This window comes from Alosa sapidissima, chromosome 14 (assembly GCF_018492685.1).
Source record: "Alosa sapidissima isolate fAloSap1 chromosome 14, fAloSap1.pri, whole genome shotgun sequence".
Classification (NCBI taxonomy): domain Eukaryota; kingdom Metazoa; phylum Chordata; class Actinopteri; order Clupeiformes; family Clupeidae; genus Alosa; species Alosa sapidissima.
This window is the reverse complement of record NC_055970.1, coordinates 18,810,570-18,834,832: the sequence shown is the minus strand read 5'-3', so window position 1 is coordinate 18,834,832 and position 24,263 is coordinate 18,810,570. Positions and strand designations below refer to the sequence as shown.

The 24,263-nt window shown below is 41.4% G+C and overlaps 3 protein-coding genes across 5 annotated transcripts in view; all 3 read left to right on the top strand.

Annotated features, from left to right (window-relative positions):
* The first annotated feature begins 2,845 nt into the window (after positions 1-2,845).
* Positions 2,846-7,423, top strand: snrpa1 (small nuclear ribonucleoprotein polypeptide A'). Its single transcript, XM_042061596.1, has 9 exons — positions 2,846-3,029; positions 3,235-3,382; positions 4,415-4,493; positions 4,588-4,634; positions 4,726-4,828; positions 5,145-5,224; positions 5,574-5,649; positions 5,745-5,838; positions 7,056-7,423. Exons 1-9 carry the CDS (start codon positions 2,948-2,950, stop codon positions 7,262-7,264), a joined length of 918 nt encoding a protein of 305 aa, XP_041917530.1. The 5' UTR covers positions 2,846-2,947; the 3' UTR covers positions 7,265-7,423.
* An 801-nt stretch (positions 7,424-8,224) lies between these two features.
* selenos (selenoprotein S) lies at positions 8,225-11,075 on the top strand. Of its 3 annotated transcripts, none has more exons than XM_042062225.1 (6): positions 8,225-8,467; positions 8,950-9,078; positions 9,189-9,295; positions 9,377-9,466; positions 9,659-9,728; positions 9,817-11,075. In XM_042062225.1, the coding sequence occupies exons 1-6, from the start codon at positions 8,386-8,388 to the stop codon at positions 9,894-9,896; spliced, it is 558 nt and encodes a 185-aa protein (XP_041918159.1). In that variant the 5' UTR covers positions 8,225-8,385; the 3' UTR covers positions 9,897-11,075. The 3 variants fall into 3 exon arrangements, with proteins under 3 accessions (XP_041918159.1, XP_041918158.1, XP_041918160.1); XM_042062224.1 differs by having other exon boundaries at positions 8,226-8,467; positions 8,950-9,087; XM_042062226.1 differs by lacking the exon at positions 8,225-8,467 and adding an exon at positions 8,475-8,553 and having other exon boundaries at positions 8,950-9,087.
* Positions 11,076-13,415: 2,340 nt separating this feature from the next.
* chsy1 (chondroitin sulfate synthase 1) overlaps positions 13,416-24,263 on the top strand; it is a 39,293-nt gene continuing 28,445 nt past the window's right edge. Inside the window, exons 1-2 of the mRNA XM_042061937.1 lie at positions 13,416-14,142; positions 15,408-15,903. Coding sequence (XP_041917871.1) covers positions 13,832-14,142; positions 15,408-15,903 — 807 coding nt within the window. The 5' untranslated portion in view covers positions 13,416-13,831. The remainder of the gene's footprint in view (positions 14,143-15,407; positions 15,904-24,263) is intronic.

Genomic DNA, 24,263 nt, shown 5'->3' with positions numbered 1-24,263 from the left:
TAATCACTCATTTGTGATTTGCACCCCCCCGGTAAAAAATGACAATGCAATATTATTCTGCTTTAATCGCCCCTATCTTCAGTTAAGATGTTCAGAACTGCACCAAATTTTATGTGTATGATTGACCTGGCATTCTCTGGGGGTATGCCAAGTTTCGTAGAATTTCATCCATGGGGGGGTCTAAAAAAAATTAGGTTATGTGTACATTTAGTGACTGTACACTCATTGGCCTGTAGATGGCGGTGCACACATATACACATGCACACACACACACAGGCACCCACATACTATCGGTATTATAATATAGAACGGCCGATACATAATTACAAATTCAGTAGGATTAAAAGAAAGCCAAAATAAATATTAATCATCATCATCATGGCTGCATTTCCAGTATTGGCGATAAGTAGTCGTTTGTCCACTAGATGGCGCATCGTTGCAGTGAGACGTAATTTTGTTGGAAGTTAAAGGTGGGTTGGAAAAACAATGATCCCTTCCTACAAGGACTGTACCGCAGAGAACGTCTAATAAGGATAGGACGATGTTCACATGAAATGTAATTCCCATTTCTTCTTGAAGCCGAAATAAATCTGAGGATGTTTATCGGACATGCTTGGTTTTTACTGCAGGTACGTTAATCTTATAATATCAATAAGGACCTAGGTAATGTTACCGTTAGCGTTGGTTGAGTGATGGAGGCCAATTTGATTGATTGCATTTGTAGAAAACTATAAATGCGGTTATACCAAGCAAATTGATAGCAGCACTGTAATTGTATCTTTCGACTGTCATTTGTTGCACGTGCTACAAAAAATCATTCTGTGCAATGGAAGATTTACCAACGTTACCGGTCTGATACAGTTTTGCCTATACATGCGTGAGACTGAGACGCCTGTTTATTTTGTTTTAAGTGCGTGCAGGGTGTGAGAGGGAAATCGATGTGCTTTGATTCCAGTTTGGTAGTTGTAGTCTGTGAAATTAAAAAGCACGTGTGTGTGAAGTATCCAAACAATGACACCTTAATTTCATTATGGCTGCTTTAGCAACACACTTTAAGCTACTGTGTAGTGGGTCCCATTTAGAAGTGGCTACTTCATTCGCGCTTTCCTTGACTCATGGAGCTGCGTGAATTTTATTACAACTTTTCGCCACGATATGGCAGTTTAAGTCCGCTTGATGGCCTACTTTAAGGCGTAAGCCATTGGTTTCCAAAGGAGATTTTATCTGTGTCGCCAGCATAGCCTATTGACAATTTATGTTGTAAATAGGCCTACCTTATAAGCCTACCTGTAGCTTAGGGAAGCTAACAGCTTTCTATTCTATCTCGTTTGTTAGTTACAGTTTTGTCATAACTCCCTGATGCATTTTTGCATTTAGAATAGCCAGAGCGTGGATATCTCAATCGGAAAATTAAACAATATCGGGTGAACCCAGCCTGATCTGCCCGCTATTTATTTTTTGATTTCTTAAAAGATTGAGCTTGGTCTGGTGAAAGCCAGACTAGCCATGGACCTCAGTTACACAATGCAAGGGAACATGAATCAGCCTATATTTGCACGAACAATAACGGACAACAGCTCTTCAACTTTGGCCCGTTAAAATGTGTATGAACAGTCTAGCGACGCATATTTCATCAAGGCCCATTTGGACATGTCAGTTATTTGCACCACTGGTTAGATGTAAAACAGCATTTCGTTTCAGACTACTGTTACTTAATTTGTGCATTAACAATAACGTTTCAGACTACTGTTACTTAATTTGTGCATTGACAATAAAGTATTACATGAACTAAAGATGACTAAAATCTTAGAAGAAACATTAACAAAAAATCCATCCATCCAAAAATGACCTTTGTTTTTGATAGCTGTTGAAAACGGCATGGAACTGACAGAGATGTTTTTGTTTATAAATAAAAAAATAACTAAATAAATAACATTATGCTGATACCTTTTGCTTTTCCCAAATACAATGTAGCCTACAGGTGTAAGTGACCTTTCATCAATCCAGTTGCAATGGATGAACTGTGATGAACTGCCCTACTTGTGATTGTTTAGAGAGTTTAAAGGTTTAATAACAATGCTACATCTTCTTTGGCTATTCTACAATCTATTCACCTTTTCACAGGCTACTTTCTGTGCAGCTGCACACACATACTCAGGCATGCCAAACAAGCATACACAAAAGTTTCAAGAGTGGGGGATGGAGTAAAATATGGAGACAAATTGAAGTGATTCATTTTCGCGGAACGGATGTACAGGACTGAACGGCGGTCATATTTTGTACCGCTATGCGGTACATCTAGTTCTTACAATATTTGTCATTTCTTATACATATTTAGTCGGCTCTTCCACGTGACAGAACAACTCTATATCGGTTATGGATGTCACGCATGAAACAATGCTGCAGAAACACGAAAATACAACTTTGAGTTTAGTAGGCTATCATTTCAGTTCCTGTTTATCTATTGCACGATGGGTAATAATTTAAAGGAATCTAGTTGCAGTCTTGTAAATAGTGACCCTGCAAGATCCCTAGTCATTGCAAAATCATAGTCTGTGACTTAAAACCTCTACTACTTGTCTTTAGATGTGAGAGGGTCTGAGACTGTAGTCTTTCAACAATCTTTTCCAAATCTTTCCAGAGTCTGTCAGTGTAAGGAGAGCTTTACTTGTTTGGATACAACCTTTAGCAAGCCATTCGTACACCCTGCAGTGAAGTGTCAGACATAGGCCTACTAAATTTGAGTCATTTACCTACCATCCCCCAAAGTGACCTCCGATCCGGTAGGTGGCAACAAAGGAGCTCTAAATACTTGCAGGCGGCAAAGGTCTAAAGCAGACAAATACTTCCGGTCGGCAGCGTGTTCAAGTTCCATGGTCCGTAAGTAGCTGTGGTCCGAATCAATCTAAACTGGACATTTGTAAGGTGTACTTGAACACAAGTCGACATGGTAAAATTGTCTGCAGAGTTGATTGAGCAGGCCGCTCAGTACACCAACCCCGTGCGAGACAGAGAACTTGATCTGCGTGGTGAGTCCCTCGCTAATTAGCTAAAAGTTCCCCTGCTAGCTAACGTCTGGTTGAAACAATAAGGCCAGGATTAGCCAGGGCAGTAGTTGGAAACATTAATATTACGTTGATGTTTATAACCAAGTAATGCACACTCTCTATGGTTCGTTTGCAGTAGTTAATAAGCCGCTTTGATTTGTTAACCTGTGCTTTCCACTTTGCGTAGGTTATAAAATACCCGTCCTTGAAAACCTTGGCGCCACTCTGGACCAGTTTGACACCATAGATTTCTCCGACAATGAAATCAGGAAGCTTGATGGTTTTCCGTTGTTAAAGCGGCTTAAAACTCTAATAATGAACAACAACAGAATATGGTAAGTTATGGAACAAGCGCTATTGAAGGTATACAATCTGGTAATTTGCAGCTCGTTAACGTTAGCATTCTGTCAATCAGTAAGCGCTTTCAGATATAACCACCGGAGTATATGCGGAGGTCCTACCCTTCGGATGATTCAGATATGATGCTAACCTGCGGACCTTATACGGACGTATGTGTGAACGACATACACGCACATTGTAGAGTTCACAAGATGCGAGATATGACGCAGAATACATGCGGCCGCTGCCTGTCACAGCTGCTTTTTGTTTACAAAGTGTAGCCTATGCATTATGTAGGCTAAAGAAGAGAAATCTATTGTGCGTAGGCTAATACTTGAAGTAGGCACGTAAGTGCGCACTTGAAATTGACCTACAGTATTTGTATGTGTGCTTCGAATAAACACATTTATCTGTTTTCAACGTTGTACCAGAATCTGGTTTGCGTTGGAGACAGAGAGCATGCACAAACTTTATGGTAGTCTACCAGCCAATTCAGTAGGCTAACTTAAGACTTCAAGGCCATCATACAACGTTTTTAAGCAACAAACAAAATACAAACATAACAGTGAAGTTGTTCGTTTTTTCATGGTTTATTTTTTTCCAAAAGCATCCTCTCCCCATGTGTCTATTGCATTTACGTAAGGAGCTTGGTACAAAGTTGGGTTTTCTTCGTTTTTATTTTCTAAGTCACAGAAGTTTGCATTGTTTTGCAGGGAAAATATGTACTGGTGCACCAGTTTCACTTGTTATGCGTTTATTCCAAAAAAGATTATGTATTAGAAAAGATTGAACTTGCTCTATTTTTAAAATGTCGCTCTTAAATGTCCTATATTCTAGGTAGACTCATTAGACCCCTGTGTATGGTGGTGGTGTTTTTTGTTTATGGTTGCTGTCTTGCTGCATCGAAACCAATCAAACACACAGTATCACCAGACAGCCATATGTTAAGTGGTAATTCATGGTTTAAATTGTTGTGTGTTCAACATTATAATATGAAACCCTCTTTCCTACTTCTGTTGAAATAATAGCCGAATAGGTGAGAACCTTGAACAGTCCTTACCTAGTATGAAGGAGCTCATTCTCACAAACAACAACATTCAGGAGCTGGTAAGTTTCTAGAATTCTTTTCAAGGGAATGATGTACATAGAGAACATATTCTGTATCTGTAATGATCCATATTTTACTCCACTCTCTTGCCAGGGTGATCTTGACCCTCTTGCCACAGTGAAGACACTGACACTCCTCAGGTAACATGCTTGGATTTACTGTAGTATGTTCAGCACTTGGATATTGCTGTAAGACTCCAATTAAATGTCTGTTACTCTTTGTATATTTCAGCCTGTTAAGAAATCCCGTAACCAACAAGAAGCACTATCGGCTCTATGTAATAAACAAAATTCCCCAAGTTCGCGTTCTTGATTTTCAGAAAGTCAAGCTGAAGGTACAAATCTTGTTTTCATAAATGCACGTAGGAGTAGGTTTTGAATCTTTTTTTTTTTTTTTTAATTGACATGAATTATTATTTTGTATGCTGCACCAGGCTAAATGATTGTTGACCAGCCTTTAAATTATGGCCTTTTGTGTCCTGTCAGTGTACACATGATCACATATCTTTTTGTTTTTGTTTTAAAATGAATTTCAAGTGACTTATGAACCAGAATGGATGCATATTGCCTTGTCTCTTGGCACACATCCTCCCATGACTTTGATGTCATGATTTGAATCTTTCACTTTAATTGTGTAATGTATCATCATAGGAACGACAAGAGGCGGAGAAAATGTTCAAAGGCAAACGCGGTGCTCAGCTTGCAAAGGATATTGCCAAGCGTACAAAAACGTAAGATGAAAATCCTTGAACTCACCACAGCTCTTCTGAATCACTGCGGTGCAGACTGGGTTATGATGACAGCAGAACCATTTGGAACGAAAATGCAGAAAAGCGACATCTGCAATTCTTGCTTGATTAAAGTCAATTTTGCTGTGAAATTTGGAAGAAAAGAAATAAGTTAAAGAAGCAATCATAACCCCCTCAAACAGTGTTGAAGAAAATGGCTGTTTCAAGGAATTGTCTTGTATCAGTTTATTGACAAAGATAAGATGCTACACTACAGATCGAAGCGATGGTTGAAAGGTTCAAGAGGCCGGGCAGCAGAACAGCACTGCTAACTTGAGTGTGTGTTTTTCAGGTTTACCCCTGGGGCTGTACTTCAGGCTGACAAGAAAAGGACAGGACCCTCTCCTGCTGATGTGGAGGCTATAAAGGCAAGGATGGGTCATGTATTTTGTGTCTCTTATTATTTTATTGTTTGTTTTGTTATCGTGGTTAAGAAGTTCTGCTAATGTGGGATGTTCTTCAGAATGCCATTGCCAGTGCAACATCACTGGCAGAAGTGGAGAGGCTGAAGGGAATGCTCCAGTCTGGACAGATTCCAGGCCGAGACTTCAGACAAGGTCAGAATTTTTGTCGAATACGATTTTATATTTAATCTATGAACAATGTTAATAATGCTGTTGGTGAATTGTGACTACTGTGAGTAAATGCCTCAACAATCTTCTTGGGCTATTAACATTTCAAAATGTGCCGCATTTTACATTTGCCAGTTACAACAATGGGAATGCTGATGAACAGGTATACAAGTATACCTCAAACAGTGTTAAAGACCCTGTATTTGGTCTGGCAAGGTATTCCTGAAACTGTGACTGCTGAACTGTGTAGTACTGAATTGTGGAGTTGGACCATTAAGACGTACATGATCCTTTTTGTGCAGTCCTAAAACGGTGTATTGATCATGTGGTGATGTAATGAGTTTCCCATTTAGCATAACCCCCCCCCCCCCCCCCCTTAACAGAATATTAAGGTATTAAATATTCTATATTAAATTCTATTTGATTAGAATTTTAATAGAATTGAAAGGGTTTGTGTATTTCCGTTCCTATTCCGAAAAGCTATGTATACAGTCAATTGGGTTACTTGCTGTAGCCTCGGAATAGGATGTGCCCCATGTAAACAGATGGCACAAATTTTTCACCTGGAATAGCTTAATTGGAATGACAAAAAAAACTGTCCATGTAAACATGGTGACTGTATCAATTTACACTGGCAACGCTGAACACGCATATTATGGCTGTTAAAAGTAGAGTAAATCGTAATTTAACGCTTCACTTCTATTTTGGAGCTTATGTGACGCGTACATGTAAAAAAACATTTGGATAAACACATTGTCACACATTAGGCAGTGTAAGTTGATTGTGGTGGTAAGTAAGAGTTGAATGAGGAGATGGCCAAACCCCAGAAACCCAAAAGTCCTGTATTTAATACAGGTTATATCAATAATAAACTGATGTGCTGGCTTTAAAAATTGCTTTTAAAAGTTTACTGTATAGTTGGAACAATTATTTTGTTGATATTTGGTTTTTCATCTCTGGGCTACAACAGTTTATGTTGAGTTTTTGCTTGTCCGGAGCGTTTGCCATGTCTTCATATCCTAGATGTATCATCTCTGAATCCCAGAATTTGAATGTAATATTCTGTATAAAGTTTATAGTGTGTTATATTGTCTCTTCTTGATTGGCTGTGATGGTAAAGTCTGCAGTTACCTTTGTCTCAAAGTTGTATCTTTTTTTTTGTGTGTGTGTGTGTGTGTGTGTGTGTGTGTGTGTGTGTGTAGCAGGTGCCCCGGGCATGGTGGAGGAGGAGGAAGAGGAGGAGGAGGAAGAGAACGAGTCCATGCAAACAGAATCTGAGATGCAGACGGATGAAGGTGTTGTGAGAGGACAGATGGAGGAGGAGGGGGAGGGTGAAGAGGATGGTGGAGAGGAAGATGGCGGAGAAGAGGATGATATGGATGAAGACTCACACGTGAATGGATCTAGTTAAGAATTTGTAAAGTTCAAGTGGTTGCTTTATGTTTCTGTTTTACATCCTGAGAGGATGTTGTATCAGTGTATGCCTTTTTATGTTGCTTTTTGCTTTGTAAGATAAAAAAAAATAAAGGTTTTTTTGTTTTTTTTTAAATAAAGATCTTTGTAAATACCATTATGTTTTCTGTGTTCTGTTTACTGTGGACTGTGAACCATCATAGCAAGGCTTCCATAGTCGAAGCAACCGGGCTTAAAGTGGGCCAGAACGGTCTTCTGGCACGTCAGATTGATTAATAAATGAATAGATTAATTCATACCAACTATATAGCGTGATGGTATGTTAGAGGGTTCTTTCATTTGCCCTCATGTCAGGCCTTCAAGCGACAGCATGTGTACTCAGTGGTGCGGATTATGCATCATCTCCCTCCACTCAACGGAGTGGTACATGTTGACCCTTAGCCCATGGACTATAACCAATCGAATACACATGACTTTCAATCCTAATACTATATGTAGCTCTGGTCCCATAGTAGTAAGATAAAAATGTTAACAAGAAATAAACTTTCCCACTGTATAATATGGCACATAATTTAATTAAAATCGGTAGGCTATTTTCCCACCACTGGGTGCCGGTCAGAAAATGGTCTACCAGGTACAGTGGGAAAGTTTATTTCTTGTTAACATTTTTTTCTTAATACTATGGGACCAGAGCTACAAGAAAATACCATATTTAGCGGGGGGGTTGCATGTGGACCCCATCCTAGTCCATAGACTAACTGCATCTAAACCATGTAATAAAGAAATCGTTGAACTGCGTATTTTGCCAAATATTTTTTCAAACTTTTCTTTATTAGACAGTCAAATGCAGATGTTAACCAGACTGCTGGATACAGCTGATCACTGTTCTACCAATGCAAATTCGAAATGTGTGACCAAGTACAACCCTCCACGTCAACAAATGTCGTGTACCGGATTCTGAACAGGAAATGAGACCTACTGCTTCTGCTTGGATGCTAGTTAGTGCCATAACGTCAATGCTAACTTAGGAAATCTTATTTGAAAGCTAAAAGGGCACAACAAGTTTTGTACTGGTAGTTGACAGTACTTGCAAGGGAATTTGTTCGGCTCTCGGAGAAAATGGAGGCAGACGAAAATCCACCTGATATCAGATCAACGTCAGCGTTGAAAAACCAAGATTTAAGTTTCCTTCAGTTAAACGGTAACGTTACTACGAACTAGCAAACATGGACAGCGTTAGCCTATTTTCAGATGTGATGTTAAATTATTCGAACCGAACCATAGACAGTAAGCTTTTGGGTAGATGTTATTTTTACGTTGTCGTTGCGTATAATTGGTGGTAGCAACATTTTCAACTGTCTATCTATAACATGGTTGTCTATGCTTGTTGTTTTGATCGTTATGCTGCCTAGCTAACTAGCATCGTTAGCTAATGCTATCTCATATAAACAACATCTAGGAGCTATATAGATAGTGCTATGTGTTTATGATATTTAGCAGATGTTGTTGTCTAAAGCGACGTACAATGACATCCGTTAAATTAAACATTGCGTTAAATTAAAAACGTCTAACGTTAACGTTACACATTAAGTTAGCATCTACACATGAACAGATTGATGTTGAACGTGTAAGGTAACCATGTTACCCAACTCATTTAACCCAAGCTAATGTTTGTGTTCACAGTTGCTGTGCTCTTGGCTGATTATGGCTGGTATCTTCTATGCTTGTGTATTGGAGTTTACGTGGTGCTTCAACATTTGCAAAAGAAGAGGCCCCGTCAGGACCAAAGTGCTACTCCAGGAGAAGTTCCAGGTCCTAAAGGTCTCCTAGAATAGTAAACAGCTATCGTCGTTTCTTCTGCAGACTATCCAATAGGACTATTGCTGTGGCTGAGAATGTCGTATGTTGATCTCTTCTTCCAGATCCCGTATCTGTAGTGAGGCGCCAAGAGGCATTGGAGGCTGCAAGGAAAAAGATGCAAGAGGAGCTAGATGCGAAAGCTGCTCTTTTCCTAGAAAGACAGCAGGAGGTGACATACGTTTGATATTCTGGATTAAAATGTGAATCATGGTCGATACACACCTTACAAATTGCATTATGTTTACTACAGCTCGAAGAGGAGAAGAGACAACAGAAGATAGAGAAGTGGGAGAGTATGAAAGAAGGAAAGAGTTTCAAAGGGAATTCCAGGGTCACACAGGCAAGCCAGTCATTTTAATGCTGAAGGCGTTTATACCCTGGTGTACAGTACACGCCTTACAGAGATACTGATTCTATTGTAATGTCCTGTCTTTTTTAATTTGATTGTAATTTTACTGTCTATATAAACTTTATAATTCTTTGTTATTAAAAGTCATTATTCATTTATCAGTTATTGTTTATGTTATTGCAGAATTCTGATGAAGCCGGTTCATCAACAGTGCTGAAGCCAAAGTCTGATAAAAAGTCTCTGCGCAGTACTGGTAAGTGTAAGCACATCTTATAGCTCATGACTTTTTGCATCTGATGACGTAGTTAAGCTGCATGTTAACATGCTGATGTTAATTGCAGGATACAATCCCCTGAGCGGTGCAGGTGGGGGCAGTTGCGCTTGGAGACCAGGGAGAAGAGGTCCATCAGCAGGCGGATGAGGTTAAGCTTCGTCAGAGGGAAGCAGTCACAGACACCTTCCTCCCCTGACGTTTTAAATGTAGGACTGCCAAACTGTTGACTGAATGAAGCTGTCGCCTCCCACAATGTTCCAGACCTATTGCTCTAAATCTCATAGCCTCTCTCCGTTTCTCATGGTTGATTTATGGAAATTCATGACTTTAACAAGTGCGTCGTTTCAGTTTGCTTTTTAGTATTCTACTAAAAAGTGACCAAACCATTTGCGTTGGCACAGAGGCAGCCTTTTCCAAGGGTCTCGTACTACCCAAGCATTGCCTGTTTTCTTTTCCAGCATTATGTTTGACTATTGGCGTCATCATGAACTTCATTGCCATTTCATCTGGCAGGGTCACGAATGTTGTGTTCTGCTGTACAACTCCTATGATGTAATGTAATGTAAGCATGATGTAATCTTTGGAGGAACATAATCTTTCGACCAGGTAAGATCAGAGGAATATTCTATGAAGCGAGATTAGTGGTGGGAAGAGCTTAAAGCCAGTAGTGTGTTCTAATGTGACAAACCGAGGTAAACGCAACGAGGCAATTGCCTCAAACATTTACCTCTGCTTGCCAAATTTGAACGCACCTCTGGAATTTGGGCTGTTGTTTCGTAGTGCACCCCTCTGATCTCTGAAATGGGCTCATGTTCCTTATTGAGGGTCTCTGTCACCTTATTGCATCTTTATTAAATTTCAATGTATATCAATGCAGGTTAGTACTAGAACAGCACTGCAGTCCGTGTCCGTATATGGAAACTGTGAATGTTACATCATCAGTTAATCAGTTTATCACTTTACTGGATGACTAGCCATTTTTCAGCAGTATGGCATTGTGAGATGGACAGCTTTTAAATGACGCCTACCTTGTAAATGGCAGACATGCCACTGGGGATGGCTGAAAATCAGTCAAAGGTTGTGCACTTTTTTTTTTTTTTAAGCATCGTAGTTGAAACGTTGCACTACAAAAACAGTAAGACTTAGTTTGCTTTCAAATGCTGTATCAATACATTTGACATCTATTTGACACCAATCTATCAGTACAACTATTTAATATATATGTTCTGTTACAGAATTTGCCTAAATGTTTCAGTTAATCAGAGTGTTTACCTTTCATGATTTGTTTGCACGCAACTAGTTTCACAATAAAATCCCTCAAATAAATTCTGTTTTCTAGTTATTGTTGATGTTGACCACTAGATGGCAGCTCTGGGTTGTCTCGTTGAACTTTCTCAACTAAATCACAAGCCGCATGGAGAAGTCGTCATATAAATTACCTTATACCTTACTTACAGATTTACAAAGATGGACTAGGAAATACACATTATATATGCCATATTTAAAACTTGTATGACCTGAAAAATTGAGGCATACAGTATACAAGCACATTGCAGCACAAATTTACATCAGCCCATCAGCTGAAAACTAAGCATAGCTAATCTGAGACTTGTGGGGACATACCTAAAACAAACACAAGTTTTGTGACTGTGTGCCAAGACAGTACAGCACAATATAGTATACTTTACTTTTCCTGGTATTCATGAACACCGTACAGTTGAGAACAGTCAGAGAATGGCTCTGGTACAGTATAAAGAGTTAAAACACCAAGATAAAACTCGCTGTCGCCTACAAATTCAGCTACCTTATGTGATGCACTTAAATGGTTACATAGTTAGCTGTCGTCGTAAAATTGCATAACTTGAATTTCATTTTACCTTGAACAAGACCTGCGAGTCCAGGCTTTAGAAAATCTCCATATTATAATACAGTTTTTTACAACTGTTTACACACATTTGTGTCTATTTTTCAAAACTCCACACACAAAACCCACAATTGCTCACACAAAATGCCTCAAATCTCCAGCAAAATGACACACAGCATTCAAAATGTCATAAACACATCTTTAAAGCAAACATCCGCCTCACATTATAAACACTTTTGTCATAATATGACATTTTGGATACATCATGTACACACTGTTGTTCAAAGCCTAAAGCTCTTCTGTCTTTCATAGGCTTTACATATGTATTTCCATACAAAAGTGAAAGTTATGGTATCTACAGAGAAAATATTGAACCCAAAAATAGTGATTTTTCCCAAAGAATTTGGTGTTGTGAATACAGTATTTTACAGCCAGCAAGAAATAAACAAAGCAAAATACAATGACCACCAGATGTACATGGAGTTTTGAAAAAGCTGATTTTGCCTAAGATGGAAATGACTGACTACTATCAATTTACTTTGCTTTTTCCGAAGAAAAGTGAGTGTGTGGGGTATTCATAGGTCTATAGACCCTTTTAACTGCAGACACAAAAATTCTTAAGCATTCCTAAGGCATCTCTGGAGGCACAGAAAAAAATATTGAGTGAATGGTAACTTAGGGGCAAACAAAAATAGAGTAAATAAGACAAGTTTTACATAGTCAACTTTTTTTTTAGAACATTACTGTAAGCTAAAGTCAAGGTATCCATCTGATCTCTGAAATGGGCCATTTTCAGCAGTATGGCATTGTGAGATGGACAGCTTTTAAATGACACCTATCTTGTAAATGGCAGACATGCCACTGGGGATGCCACGGCTGAAAATCAGTCAAAGGTTGTGCACTTTTTTTTTAAGCATCGTAGTTGAAACTTTGCACTACAAAAACAGTAAGACTTAATTTGCTTTCAAATGCTGTATCAACACATCTGACATCTATTTGACACCAATCTATCAGCCATTTAATATATGTTCTGTTACAGAATTTGCCTAAATGTTTCAGTTAATCAGTGTTTCATGATTTATTTGCACGCAACTAGTTTCACAATAAAATCCCTCAAATAAATTCTGTTTTCTAGTTATTGTTGATGTTGACCACTAGATGGCAGCTCTGGGTTGTCTCGTTGAACTTTCTCAACTAAATCACAAGACGCATGGAGAAGTCGTCATATAAATTACCTTATACCTTACTTACAGATTTACAAAGATGGACTAGGAAATGCACATTATATATCATTATATAAATTTACAGCCCATCAGCTGATTTGAAAAAAACAAATTGTCTACTGAAAACTAAGCATGGCTAATCTGAGACTTGTGGGGATATACCTAAAATAAACACAAGTTTTGTGACTGCGTGTGCCAAGACAGTACAGCACAATATAGCACAAGTATACTTTACTTTTCCTGGTATTCATGAACACCCGTACAGTTGAGTACAGTCAGAGAATGGCTCTGGTAGGCTACAAAGCACCAAGATAAAACTCGCTGTCACCTTTAAATTAAGCTACCTTATGTAATGCACATACATGGTTACATAGTTAGCTGTCGTCGTAAAATTGCACAACTTGAATTTCAAGACCTGCGAGTCCAGCATTTAGAAAATCTCCATATAATAACAGGTAAAAGCACACACTTGAACCTCAATGCAACTACAGCGTCATCAGGGAGGAGGGAAGGAGGAGCAAAATACGTAATTGCTTTCCTCATCCAGTCAGCACTCTACGGTGACTGCATTAGGTCAAACCATACAGTTAAGCCGTGTCGAGGCAAGGAAGCGGAACATTTTCACAATGGCGAGATAGAGCGAAAAATGGGGACGTATCTCAGGGCTAAAAGGAAAACGTAAATTTCGCAGAGAGTTACTTTTAAGTGATAGAGCTGGAATGTTAAACGATCATAGCGATCAGAAGAGGAGGACGGCTTAGGTGGCGGGTATGTGGACACTGCGGTGCTGCGCGGAATAACGTTAGCTAGCTACAGAGGGTTGAAACCGACCAGCATCAATTGGACCAACAGAAGCAGGGGACGGCTTTCTTATCATGAGAGAGTGCGAGCCCAGTTTTCTGGAAGGTCCTACAAAGTAACGGTTAAATTTGTCGTTGAAAGAGACCTTTCAACCCTCAACAAGAAGCAAGCACAAGTTGGTTTAGTTTAGTGGAATGGCAGGGAGAAGCCGACGAGCATGGTTCAGTGTTCTTTTGGGACTGGTTGTCGGATTCACTCTGGCTTCCAGACTTATTTTGCCAAGGGCTACCGAGTTAAAGAAAGCTGGCCAGAAACGCAAAGCAAGCACCGGCGGCTGTGGGATACACAGAGGACTGAGGAAAGAATACGGCGGTGGGCTGGTATGGCCACCCCAAGATAACGGTATGCTGGCAACTGAGAAGCCAGTCTCAAGCTCCAATTTTCTTTTCGTCGGCGTCATGACTGCCCAGAAGTACCTGAACAGCCGTGTTGTAGCGGTACATAGGTATGTGGAAACATTTTGATGCCGCGATGCCAACAAAGCCAGCCAGCGTTATTGCCTTTTCCCGTTAGCTATACATAAGTTTTTCTGCTTGACAACCATAGTTAATATGAAAGTGTCATTGTGCATGTTCTTTGTTTCATTAATATAACGTCGTCTGGCTTTCTTCAATTGTTATTGCCATGGTGAAATGTGAACTTGTCCTGAACTAGTTAAGCTTTAAATTAACGTCACCTCTTTGCTAGTCTTAACGTTAGCCATCAGGGAATCTCATTTTCAGTCACCCTCTTAGCCACTCACCAATGCAGGGCCAACCAATGTAACGTTAAGGATAAGCCGAATCGTTATGTGCAAGATCACGTTTTTGTTTTAAAATCTTCGGACTAAGCAAACGTCTGCATTTTCAATATGTTTTCCTCAATCAATCCCAACCTTTCATATTGTACAAATGTGTAAATAGGTCCTTTTCAGACGATGCTCAATCAATTCATGTGTGGGAGCATGAGGGACAAGGCGCCTTGTCGCTTTAAGGTTGTATTGTCCTTTGACATGTATCTTGGCTTCTGCAAGCCTACATTTTTTATTCGTGGTGTTCCATTCTGCAAACATGTCAATCATTGTATTTGACATCAGGTTCTCCAAGGCCTGCTCTGAAGGATCTAGTGTGTGCGGTTGCGGTAGCTAAACTGGTACAGTACGGAGTTAATACCATCAGGGTTATTCTTGCAACCGAGCCTAAAATATGTCTTTCTAACATGACATAAGTCGCTCAGTATGAAAGCATCTGCAAAAGTAATACATTTAGTAGATGTGCAGAATTGTGCCTTGATCTGCACACAGAACCAATACAAAAAGTTTATGGATTACACCCATGTTAAACATTTATGTAGCTCTACTGTTGATGGTAAATGTGGTCAAATGAAGACTAATTAGGCCTAATTGCGGTAAAATTCCCATCACTTAGGTATTTTTCACTAAGGACAGTGTATTGTGCAGTCCAAGCGTTTTCTTAAATGAAATGCTGATCCAAAAAAGTTAGCAGATTGAATAGTGATCTCTTTAAACATGGTGGTCATGTGAAAGACTCGTTTTGAAATTTTCATGAGCATAGATATGCCTAGAAGGCAAACAAGGATGTGAAATGACTAATTACTGATTATCTTTGCACATCCCTTATTTTTGGTGTCGAAATGAAACCAGTGGCCATTTTTTTTTTATTTTTTTTTTTACCTAAATTTGTTTTTTTGTGGATGTCTTATGTCCTGCAGGACCTGGGCTCGCACCATACCAGGCCGTGTGGAGTACTTCTCCAGCGAAGGCTCAGACACGAGTCTCCCTATGCCCATTGTGGCCTTGAAGAATGTGGACGACTCGTACCCTCCTCAGAAGAAGTCTTTCATGATGCTCAAGTACATGCATGACCACTACCTGGACCAGTATGAGTGGTTCATGCGAGCCGATGACGACGTCTACATCAAGAGCGAACGCCTGGAGAGCTTCCTGCGCAGCCTGAACAGCAGCGAGGCCATCTTCCTGGGTCAGACGGGCATGGGCGCACGGGACGAGCTGGGCAAGCTAGCCCTGGAGCCCGGCGAGAACTTCTGCATGGGCGGTCCTGGGGTGATCATGAGCCGGGAGGTGCTGCGGCGTATGGTGCCACACATCCGCCAGTGCCTGCAGGAGATGTACACCACGCACGAGGACGTGGAGGTGGGACGCTGCGTGCACCGCTTTGCTGGGGTGCAGTGCGCCTGGTCCTACGAGGTAAGCGGAATTGAATTGATCGGATTGATGGGATTACTTGTCAACTGCGATAAGTGTTTGGGAAATGGGTGTGGTGTGATGTGTGGGATGAGGTGTAGACTGGACTCTGTTTGCCTTTTTGAACCGACTGTGTCTGTTTTACTTTATAACTTTCATTTCTACATATTTGTTTAAAATTTGTTTTGTTTTACTGCAGAGCTGGCTTACTTTTTTCATTTTTGCTTTCTAACGGGCATTGTTCTAAAATCAGACATCACACAAAGTTTTTTTGGAGCCATAATTTGGGGTATCGAAAATTGTAGGTTAAGAGTTGGCAGACATGTTTTTTTTTTATTACCCTCAAAGTTTTGTGCTGTGGTCTTTGAGAAGTCTATACGTTCTTATGCTTCCCCCTAACACGAATTAGAGAGGGATTAAAGATGGCTACCTGACTCAGACTTAATTCCGCTTGTCGCGTAATTAATGGATTTATTTCTGAGACACGCACACTGTCCCTGACTGGCTGGAATGTCAACCAGGGACTGATTGCTTAGTGGGGAAACAGGGTTGTCTAAAAGACAGACTAGACAGTGTGCAAAGTAATGAGACCCATTTTCCCCTCCAGTACAGTTTTCATTTAAACATTTGAAATTTATGCTCTAGTGCACCAGTACAGAACCCACTCATTGACCTCCAATGGCACCAAATAAATCTTTGGTATTTTCACCTATTATAGACAAATTGGCACTATTCAGAGAGACTTTGATGAGCCTGGTGGGTACTTAAGTTAAAACATTTTTAATTATCAGGTGCAGTTGAGGTTTTATTGGTGGGTTCATCTTTATGGCCCATGATTAGTAAGCGGATCTCCTGGCAGGTAGACTGAAGTAGCCCTACCACCATTACAGTAGCTCCCAGCACATTTCAAACCTCCCTCATGGAAAGAACCTCTGGGAGCTTCACCATGCATTTGATGTTGGGGTTTAATTACAGCTTTAGCTGCCTGGTTAAAGGCACAGCAGATGAGGGCGCTGCCGTTAATGTCAGAGGATTCTGTTGTAAGTGGTTTTATGGGACTTTACGTAGAGCTAGTTCAGCATGTCTGAACAAGACCCAACAATGACTTTTGAGGACTTTCCATGTCGACAGACCTTAGTTCACAAGTCAAGTTGCACTTTGACTGAGCTGTTGCTAGTGTTAGTAATCTTAATCGCTTCATATTAGTCCAACAGAATACATAAACTGTATCACACCTTCATATTAAATGAAATCAAATAAATGAACAAGAAATAAAATATAATATAAGCACAGCTTTTAAAAATTATTTATTTTATCGGTAGGTTGTCTTTGAGACCTAATAAGGGACTAGTGTCATATAGCTCTCTCCATCCTAGACTCTTGCAATGTTACCCATGAAATGGATACTGCTGCAAGGAAGTAGGGTTGGAAGGACATTCTCCAGAAGGTGTGACTCTGTCGAGATCCGCCATGCAGAGGAAGTTCTCAGCGCTGGTGCAGGAATAAGCTCTCATCACCTGCGTCTTAAGACTGACCTCTCGAGATCCTCCGCACAGCTGCCAGGGATCACATGCTGTCATAGATAACTTCAGGCTCACCCTTTGACTGCACATCTTGCTACACATAGCTGCTTTGTGCATTATCTCTAAAGGATCCCATTGCTGTGGTTCTTCATGCTGGCGTTGCTTTTAAAAATAGCCTCCTTTAGAAAGTTATCATCTTTATCTGATAAAGGTGGATAGTTGACTGGTTTTGAGGAAGAGATTTAAAAAAACTCTTACAAAGGTGTAGATGGAGCTGGCTTCATATCTTCACATCCTTATCTTTTTTTGCTCTGGAAAAACAAATGACAAGTTGCATTCTTACAACAGACTGCACACCCAGTCTGAACGACTGAGGTCCAAAAGTAACCTCTACATCTCTTATTTTGAAGGCCTTGCTATTTTGCATATTTTGACAATGCATACTGCCCTTTACAGGATATTTAATTCTGACTATGTTAAATTGTTAAATTGAGCTGGGTGAGGGATTACTCTGTTAAAGTGTGGGTTGGTTTGATATCCATTTAGATAATCACATTCACACAGAGATTCTTGAAATAATACTTGTCCAGACAGCAGGCATAGCTTTCCTCTTCATTGAACTGATGTGTTTGTCCTTAGGTGGACAGGGCAGTGTCCACTCTCCTCATCAAAGTAGAAGAGCCACAGTCTGGCTTGAAGATCCCAAGGCTGACAGCCATTGCCTCTGCCCTGCCTTCTCCCACGCACACACGTGCATCAGTGCAAGGGCGTGAGTGAACTCTGCAGCTTTGACAGGACCAGCCAAACTCTCAGCCTGACGCATAGTGACGCTATGGAACGCACACATTTTTCTTTCCTTTCCTCTCCTCTCCCCTCCCCTCCTCTCAGTGTTTCTAGATAAGGGCTGCCTGGCCAGACGAGAATCCACAGGAAGTCTGCCGCCCACTCATGCACCCTATTCGACAATGCAGCACATGCTAGCACAAACACCAGCAGCCACAGCCGAGCCATCTATTTCGCGCAAAACCAAGAGTTACTGCAATCCTATATTTTGTGGGTCTTTCACAGAATCTTTTTTTTTTTTTTTTTAGATTTATGTAGGACGGAGACATATTATATGTACTTTTTCCTACTTGTTTTTTTATAGTTTGATGTACTTTACCTCCCTTTTGTCTGTGGTTCGACAATTCAGAAAGTCCTGCTCAGTACAGCTTTTGGTAACGGCATAATAATAACTGTGTAACATTTTGTAAACATCATCAGAATCGAGCATCAAGCCATTCAGGAAATCATCAAATGCATGAATTTCATCACACGTTTTTTGGTTCCTCTTTCTAATGTAGAGGTTGAGGTCGATTTGATTGTTTTTCAGCCCTCGCCTCTTGTGTCTTCCAGCAGTGTTTCTTATTGATGGCGCGAGCGACACGTGGACCATACGGCAGCAGTTTATTAAGTTAACTTCTCTGTCCCTATAGAGCAGGCCATGAGGCACGTGCTTGTGTGTGTGAGGATCCTCTTGTGTAGAGTTCAGCAGAGGTCCCTTTATTATTTTCGTCCGGCAGAAGTCGTGACCCAGACTCTTTGGCTGCTTAATTAAAACGTGGCCAATTGAAAAGCGCTTTTCTACCCATCTTCCCCTGCCAAGCATTTCCGTACAGGTTGTATATATAGACTTTAAATTTTGTTTCATGGCACACACACTGCGATCATCTCAAGCCTAAATGCACTGCTGTTCCTGTCTCTGAGACTTTATAGGCAGCAGACTTGAGTTGTGCTGCTGTCTGCCTTTCTATCATTTTTCTCCTTTTGCGCCTCAGACAGGCTGTGCATGTGGCGAACCTCATGTATTTTCAGATATCCTGTGGCCACTGGTCTCATGTATGTGTTGTTCTGTCTCTTCAGCACTCCCTTGGGTGATACTATAATTAGAGCCCCGAAATAAGCAAATAAATGTTTACAAGCTGAGTTTTTGAGAAGAAAAAAACAACATATATAAATACAGAGGCAGAGGTTAAAGAGCTCACTCATGTGTGAATTCCACTTTTGACTTAAAAATGCTCTTTCAATTGCTGTACTGTTGGTGGTGGGTCTTCTAGTCAATCGAGCTATGCCACTTAAGGTTGAATTTCGTACCATGCTGAGCATTCTGGGAGAGGCTCAGGCCTCGACCAGTTGCGACCTGTGAACCAGGGCCAGATTAGAGCAGACTTATTGTTTGTGTTAAGGAGTTGACCGGGTAGACTCTTTGTTTTACACTGGCTGAGTGAACGTGAGCTCTCTCAGCTGTTTCGGGGCTGGGCTTTCTCTCCGAGCTATTGTTTACACTGTACATCTAAAACCTCAGCTCAGGAAGAAATCTAGGAAGCCCTCGAAATGCATACTGAGGGTATGCAATGCATTTGACTGTCATGGAGAATGACACGAGATTAGGTTGGCCTTGAAAACCCATGGCTTTGTTGACCTGATGGTTGAATGAAATCAACCCTGCCATTTCTCATGGGAAGTTGACCCTTTATGGCTCAAGGCTAGCTGGCTAAGCACTTTTTCCTTTGTCTCCTGGCTTCACCTGTCCTCAGAACCCTCAAATATACAGACTTTTCAAAACAACTTTCTTCTTTCACCTCTTGATTTGCTCTGATTCAACTAGTACTTCCTGTTTAATTTCAAATGATGACCTGTGATGCTGTGTGTCCTGCTGTGAGTCCTTGGATGCCTGCTTGGGAGTCCTGCAGTACAAACCATCAATTGTTTCAGGTCAAACAGGAAGGAAGTGTATGAGGAGGAGATGAGTTGGATTGTGCCTCGCTGTTCTTGGAGCTCCTATTACATTAAGGCCTGCATCGCCATTACTCTGCAACAAAGCACTAGCGTTTGACTAAAGAAGTAAGAGGTTGTGGAGTCCCCCAGTGCTCTCACGGGGACAGGATGAAAGCTCTTTTGCGTATCCACAGATTGTGTCCTGGCTGTCGCGAGGGGCTCTGCCTTGTGCATTCCCTCGCGATCTCCCGCAGTGCAGAACAAGCTGTTCCGCAAAGCGCCCAAAGCCACAAAGCAGTATCTGCGGTCATTCATCTCTTTTTTTTTTTTGTCCCCGTAAACAAACAAAACACTGGAACACAACTAATCAGAACCAGCAGAATTTGCCCCCTCCCCCCCCCCAACCACCCACTCCCACCCCCACCCCCTCCACCAGGCCCTCCAGCTCTGCTCCCATGTTCGTAGGCCACGCGCCGTCTCTTGTGAGCGTCTCCTGCCAAATCTTCAGGCAAATCTTCGTCCTCCAACTGACTAGCCATATTACAGAGTAAGAATAAGATGGAGAAGAAGAATAAGGAGTGGAAGAATAAGAGGTCCTTTTGTAGCAGCACTATTGTGTATAGAGGGCACCTCTCTTGTTTGCTCGTAACATATGTGTAATCGCTGTGTCCTTCTGAATCATATTTCACAGCTGGGTTCATTTGATTTGCATTTAATTCAGTAAATTAAGCAGCTGAACTGCTTTTCCTGCTGGCTGTTTGAAGTGCAAGCAATCAAAGCTGAGACACCACCCCCCCCCCCCACACACACACACACACACACACACACAGCCATAGAGGATGACCCTGGATGACAAGGACTTCAGCAAAATTGCCCCTGACCGGAAGAATTGTTTTTGCACCTGGCCTGGGTCTGTCTTAAGACATATGTGATTAAAGGTGACACCACAGCAGCTTAGAAGCTCTCTGGTCGGAGGCCCATAGAATATTTCCGTTGGCAGTTGCCTTAAGGGCAAGCCTGAAAGGATAAAGGTGTATGCAGCCTTGGCACACCTCTGAAAGCTATGTGGAATCATACCAAAGTATCTGTCCTGTGCAATTTCTGAGTGTAGAAGATTGTCACTGTCCCAATACGTCAAGCTTTTTAAGGGCGCGGTTCTTTTGTATTCTGTCATAGTCATGTTTCCAACCCTTCACCCACATAAAAAACTGAATGGTAGTTCATTGGAAGTGCAATTTCACCAAGCCATCCCTGATTGTTTTGCTTGAATTTGTTCAACCTACTATGGATATACGTCACGGAAAGAATGCAATGTCAAAAAACATGATTGAAGTCATAGGATTCCCATTGACTAACAAGGTGTGTGTCCTTACAAAATCAGTCTAGTGTAGCAAAAAATCAACCCAAGATTACGTGATTTGAAATGAGTGTATCTAAAAATTGTCCACATGCCATTTTTCTCATTTTGCTGGAAATATATCTAGCCTGTGCATCTTTTAAGTGTAAATGATACATGGGGCAACCTGATGAACTTTAATCATCAGTAGACAAATCATCATGATCCAGATTAAGGGTCTTGCCCTGAATATTGTAATGGCCCAACTTGAGGGCAAGCATGCATTTGAAAATCTCACTGCACACAATTGGATAACACTATACGACCAATGTTTTCTGACTGATACCAGACTTTGACGCAATTGGATAACACTGCGACTGTCATCTGTTTAGCTCGCCTCTGGCCCGCCTAGATTAGATACACCGATGTTATTGGTTCCTTGCGATACAAGGGACCAAAGTAACGTGCATCATTACTCATTGCCAGAGTGACTCGCTGAGCAAATTGAAATTATGCTCCTGCGAGAACTCTGGATTCCCAGGGTAGCCTCATGTATGATCACCTTAACATTCACAGTCAAACAACCTATAAACATGCATTTGTAGGCTCAATTTCTTTCAAGGTTTTTTTATTTTTATTTAATTTTTCACTTTTTGGATACCTGGTTAGAGATTGTCCCCCCTGTTTTTTTAGGAGCTCTTTCGGGTACACCCAGAATGTGAATATAACATTTTAGCGTACATCTTACGTGTAAGATTTCATCTTACAGGGCCTTCTGCTGGACAGCTTATAGCCAGTCCCTAACGCAAGGCGGTGAACAGCCAAGCTGTAAAATCAAACAGTCAGCCCCTGCTCTATCCATTGATCCACTGTGCTATAAAGCACTAATGTGACAATAAGGTGACACGTATGCTCCCTACTCCACACTGGCAGTAGGCAGATCTAGCAGTTCTGTAGAAATTGGGGATTGTCACCTGGCTCGAAGAAGGTTATTGATCACCCTGTTGTCTGTGCCACCCTCACATTGTCACATTGTTTGGGCTTCTGTCACCAAGGTAGGCGGGTGCCTCAGAGTGGAATGCTGTAGGCCTAGTCAGGCTTACTTTTCCTTGCTTTACGGCTCCCACACACAGCTGCGTTCCGTCAACGCATTCCAGTGGGTGTTCCCGACGGTAGCTATGCAAATGACTTGAATGACACGGATCACGTGAGCCCATTTAAAGTGAATGGGATGCGTCTCATGCGCCACACCTTTTCCTTCTACCAGGTCTCTATTCCCTTACACTTGCCTTTCTGTCTCTCTGGTGGGCAGTGTGTTGGAAGCGGTACAGGGCTGGATCTCATATCTTTCTGCTGACCGTTTGACACAGCTCTTCTCACAGGAAGTCAATTAGCGTGCCTTTTAGCCCTCTTACTTCCCCCATTAGTGTAATGGACTACCTTCCCTCTCTTTAGCAACCCACTCAGGAACTGTCCTTTCCTGTTTTGGGTGTATGTGTGTGGCTCCCGTCTCTCCCTCTTAATTAGTTATTGTTTCGTTGGACTAGAGTTGGTATCAGTGATTAATGCAGTGTTGCCTTGTTTATGATGGATAGCCCCGGTTCATGCATAAATGATAAGCGCGTCACACATTTATTGACGCAGTTTGGAGGGACCCACACCCCTAACACCCGGCCAAGCTTAATGTGTTTTCTTGCCTGCCTAAGGCAGTGAGTGTGCAACTTGAATAGCTGAGCTAACAGTGTGCAACCCTTTTTCTCGCTATACAGGTGTGACATCAGCTGATTTTCAAAGGCTCCGGTATTAACATTCTTCTGGCTCAAGAGTTTCAATGTCTCATCCAAACATGGGTACAGAAGTGTTGTGATGCACAAACATGAAAATTTGAAAACATGAAAAACTCTCCAAAGGAAAGATTAAGTTTTTGGCGTCCTGCTGTCCTCTCTCTCTCTCTCTCTCTCTCTCTCTCTCTCTCTCTCTCTCTCTCTCTCTCTCTCTCTCTCTCTCTCTCTCTCTCTCTCTCTCTCTCTCTCTCCTCATGCTGTTGTGACATGCTGAATAGAAAGCGAAACTGGCCGTAGGCAGCATGCCAATTTTGGATGTGATTGAGTGAGCTGGAAGAGTGAGACACTGCTGGGAGTAGCGCCTCTGCAAGCGGCTGATACCCAGTGCCCTGCTCCTCCAGCGGGGGGCCTCTCTCCCTCTAATGCCCCTGGCCCCCGAGGGCAGCAGAAAGGCACGGAGCACTCTGCTGAGGCCTACACATGCCTCTGCTCTCCTGTAGTTTGCTACATGAAGCTGGCACTACTATCCAGGAAGATTCGTTTGGTACTGTCTTACTATATGACGCTGGCACTATTATCCAGGAAGATTCGTTTGGTACTGTCTTACTATATGACGCTGGCACTATTATCCAGGAAGATTCGTTTGGTACTGTCTTACTATATGACGCTGGCACTACTATCCAGGAAGATTCGTTTGGTACTGTCTTACTATATGACGCTGGCACTATTATCCAGGAAGACTCGTTTGATGCCTCATTTTTGTGAGGAATGTTTGCTCAAAGTCAAAATTGTAATTTGTCACCCCCCGTCGGTCTCATAACACACTCTTAGATATTTGTTTGTGCAGCGCAGGCCAGCTTTGACTTTGCTGGGTGTGATTTAATTTAGAATTTAGAATTGAATTCCCAGTATGCAGCTTTATTGTAAGTAGAGTGATTTATAGTGGAGTCTTAATCAGTCTTA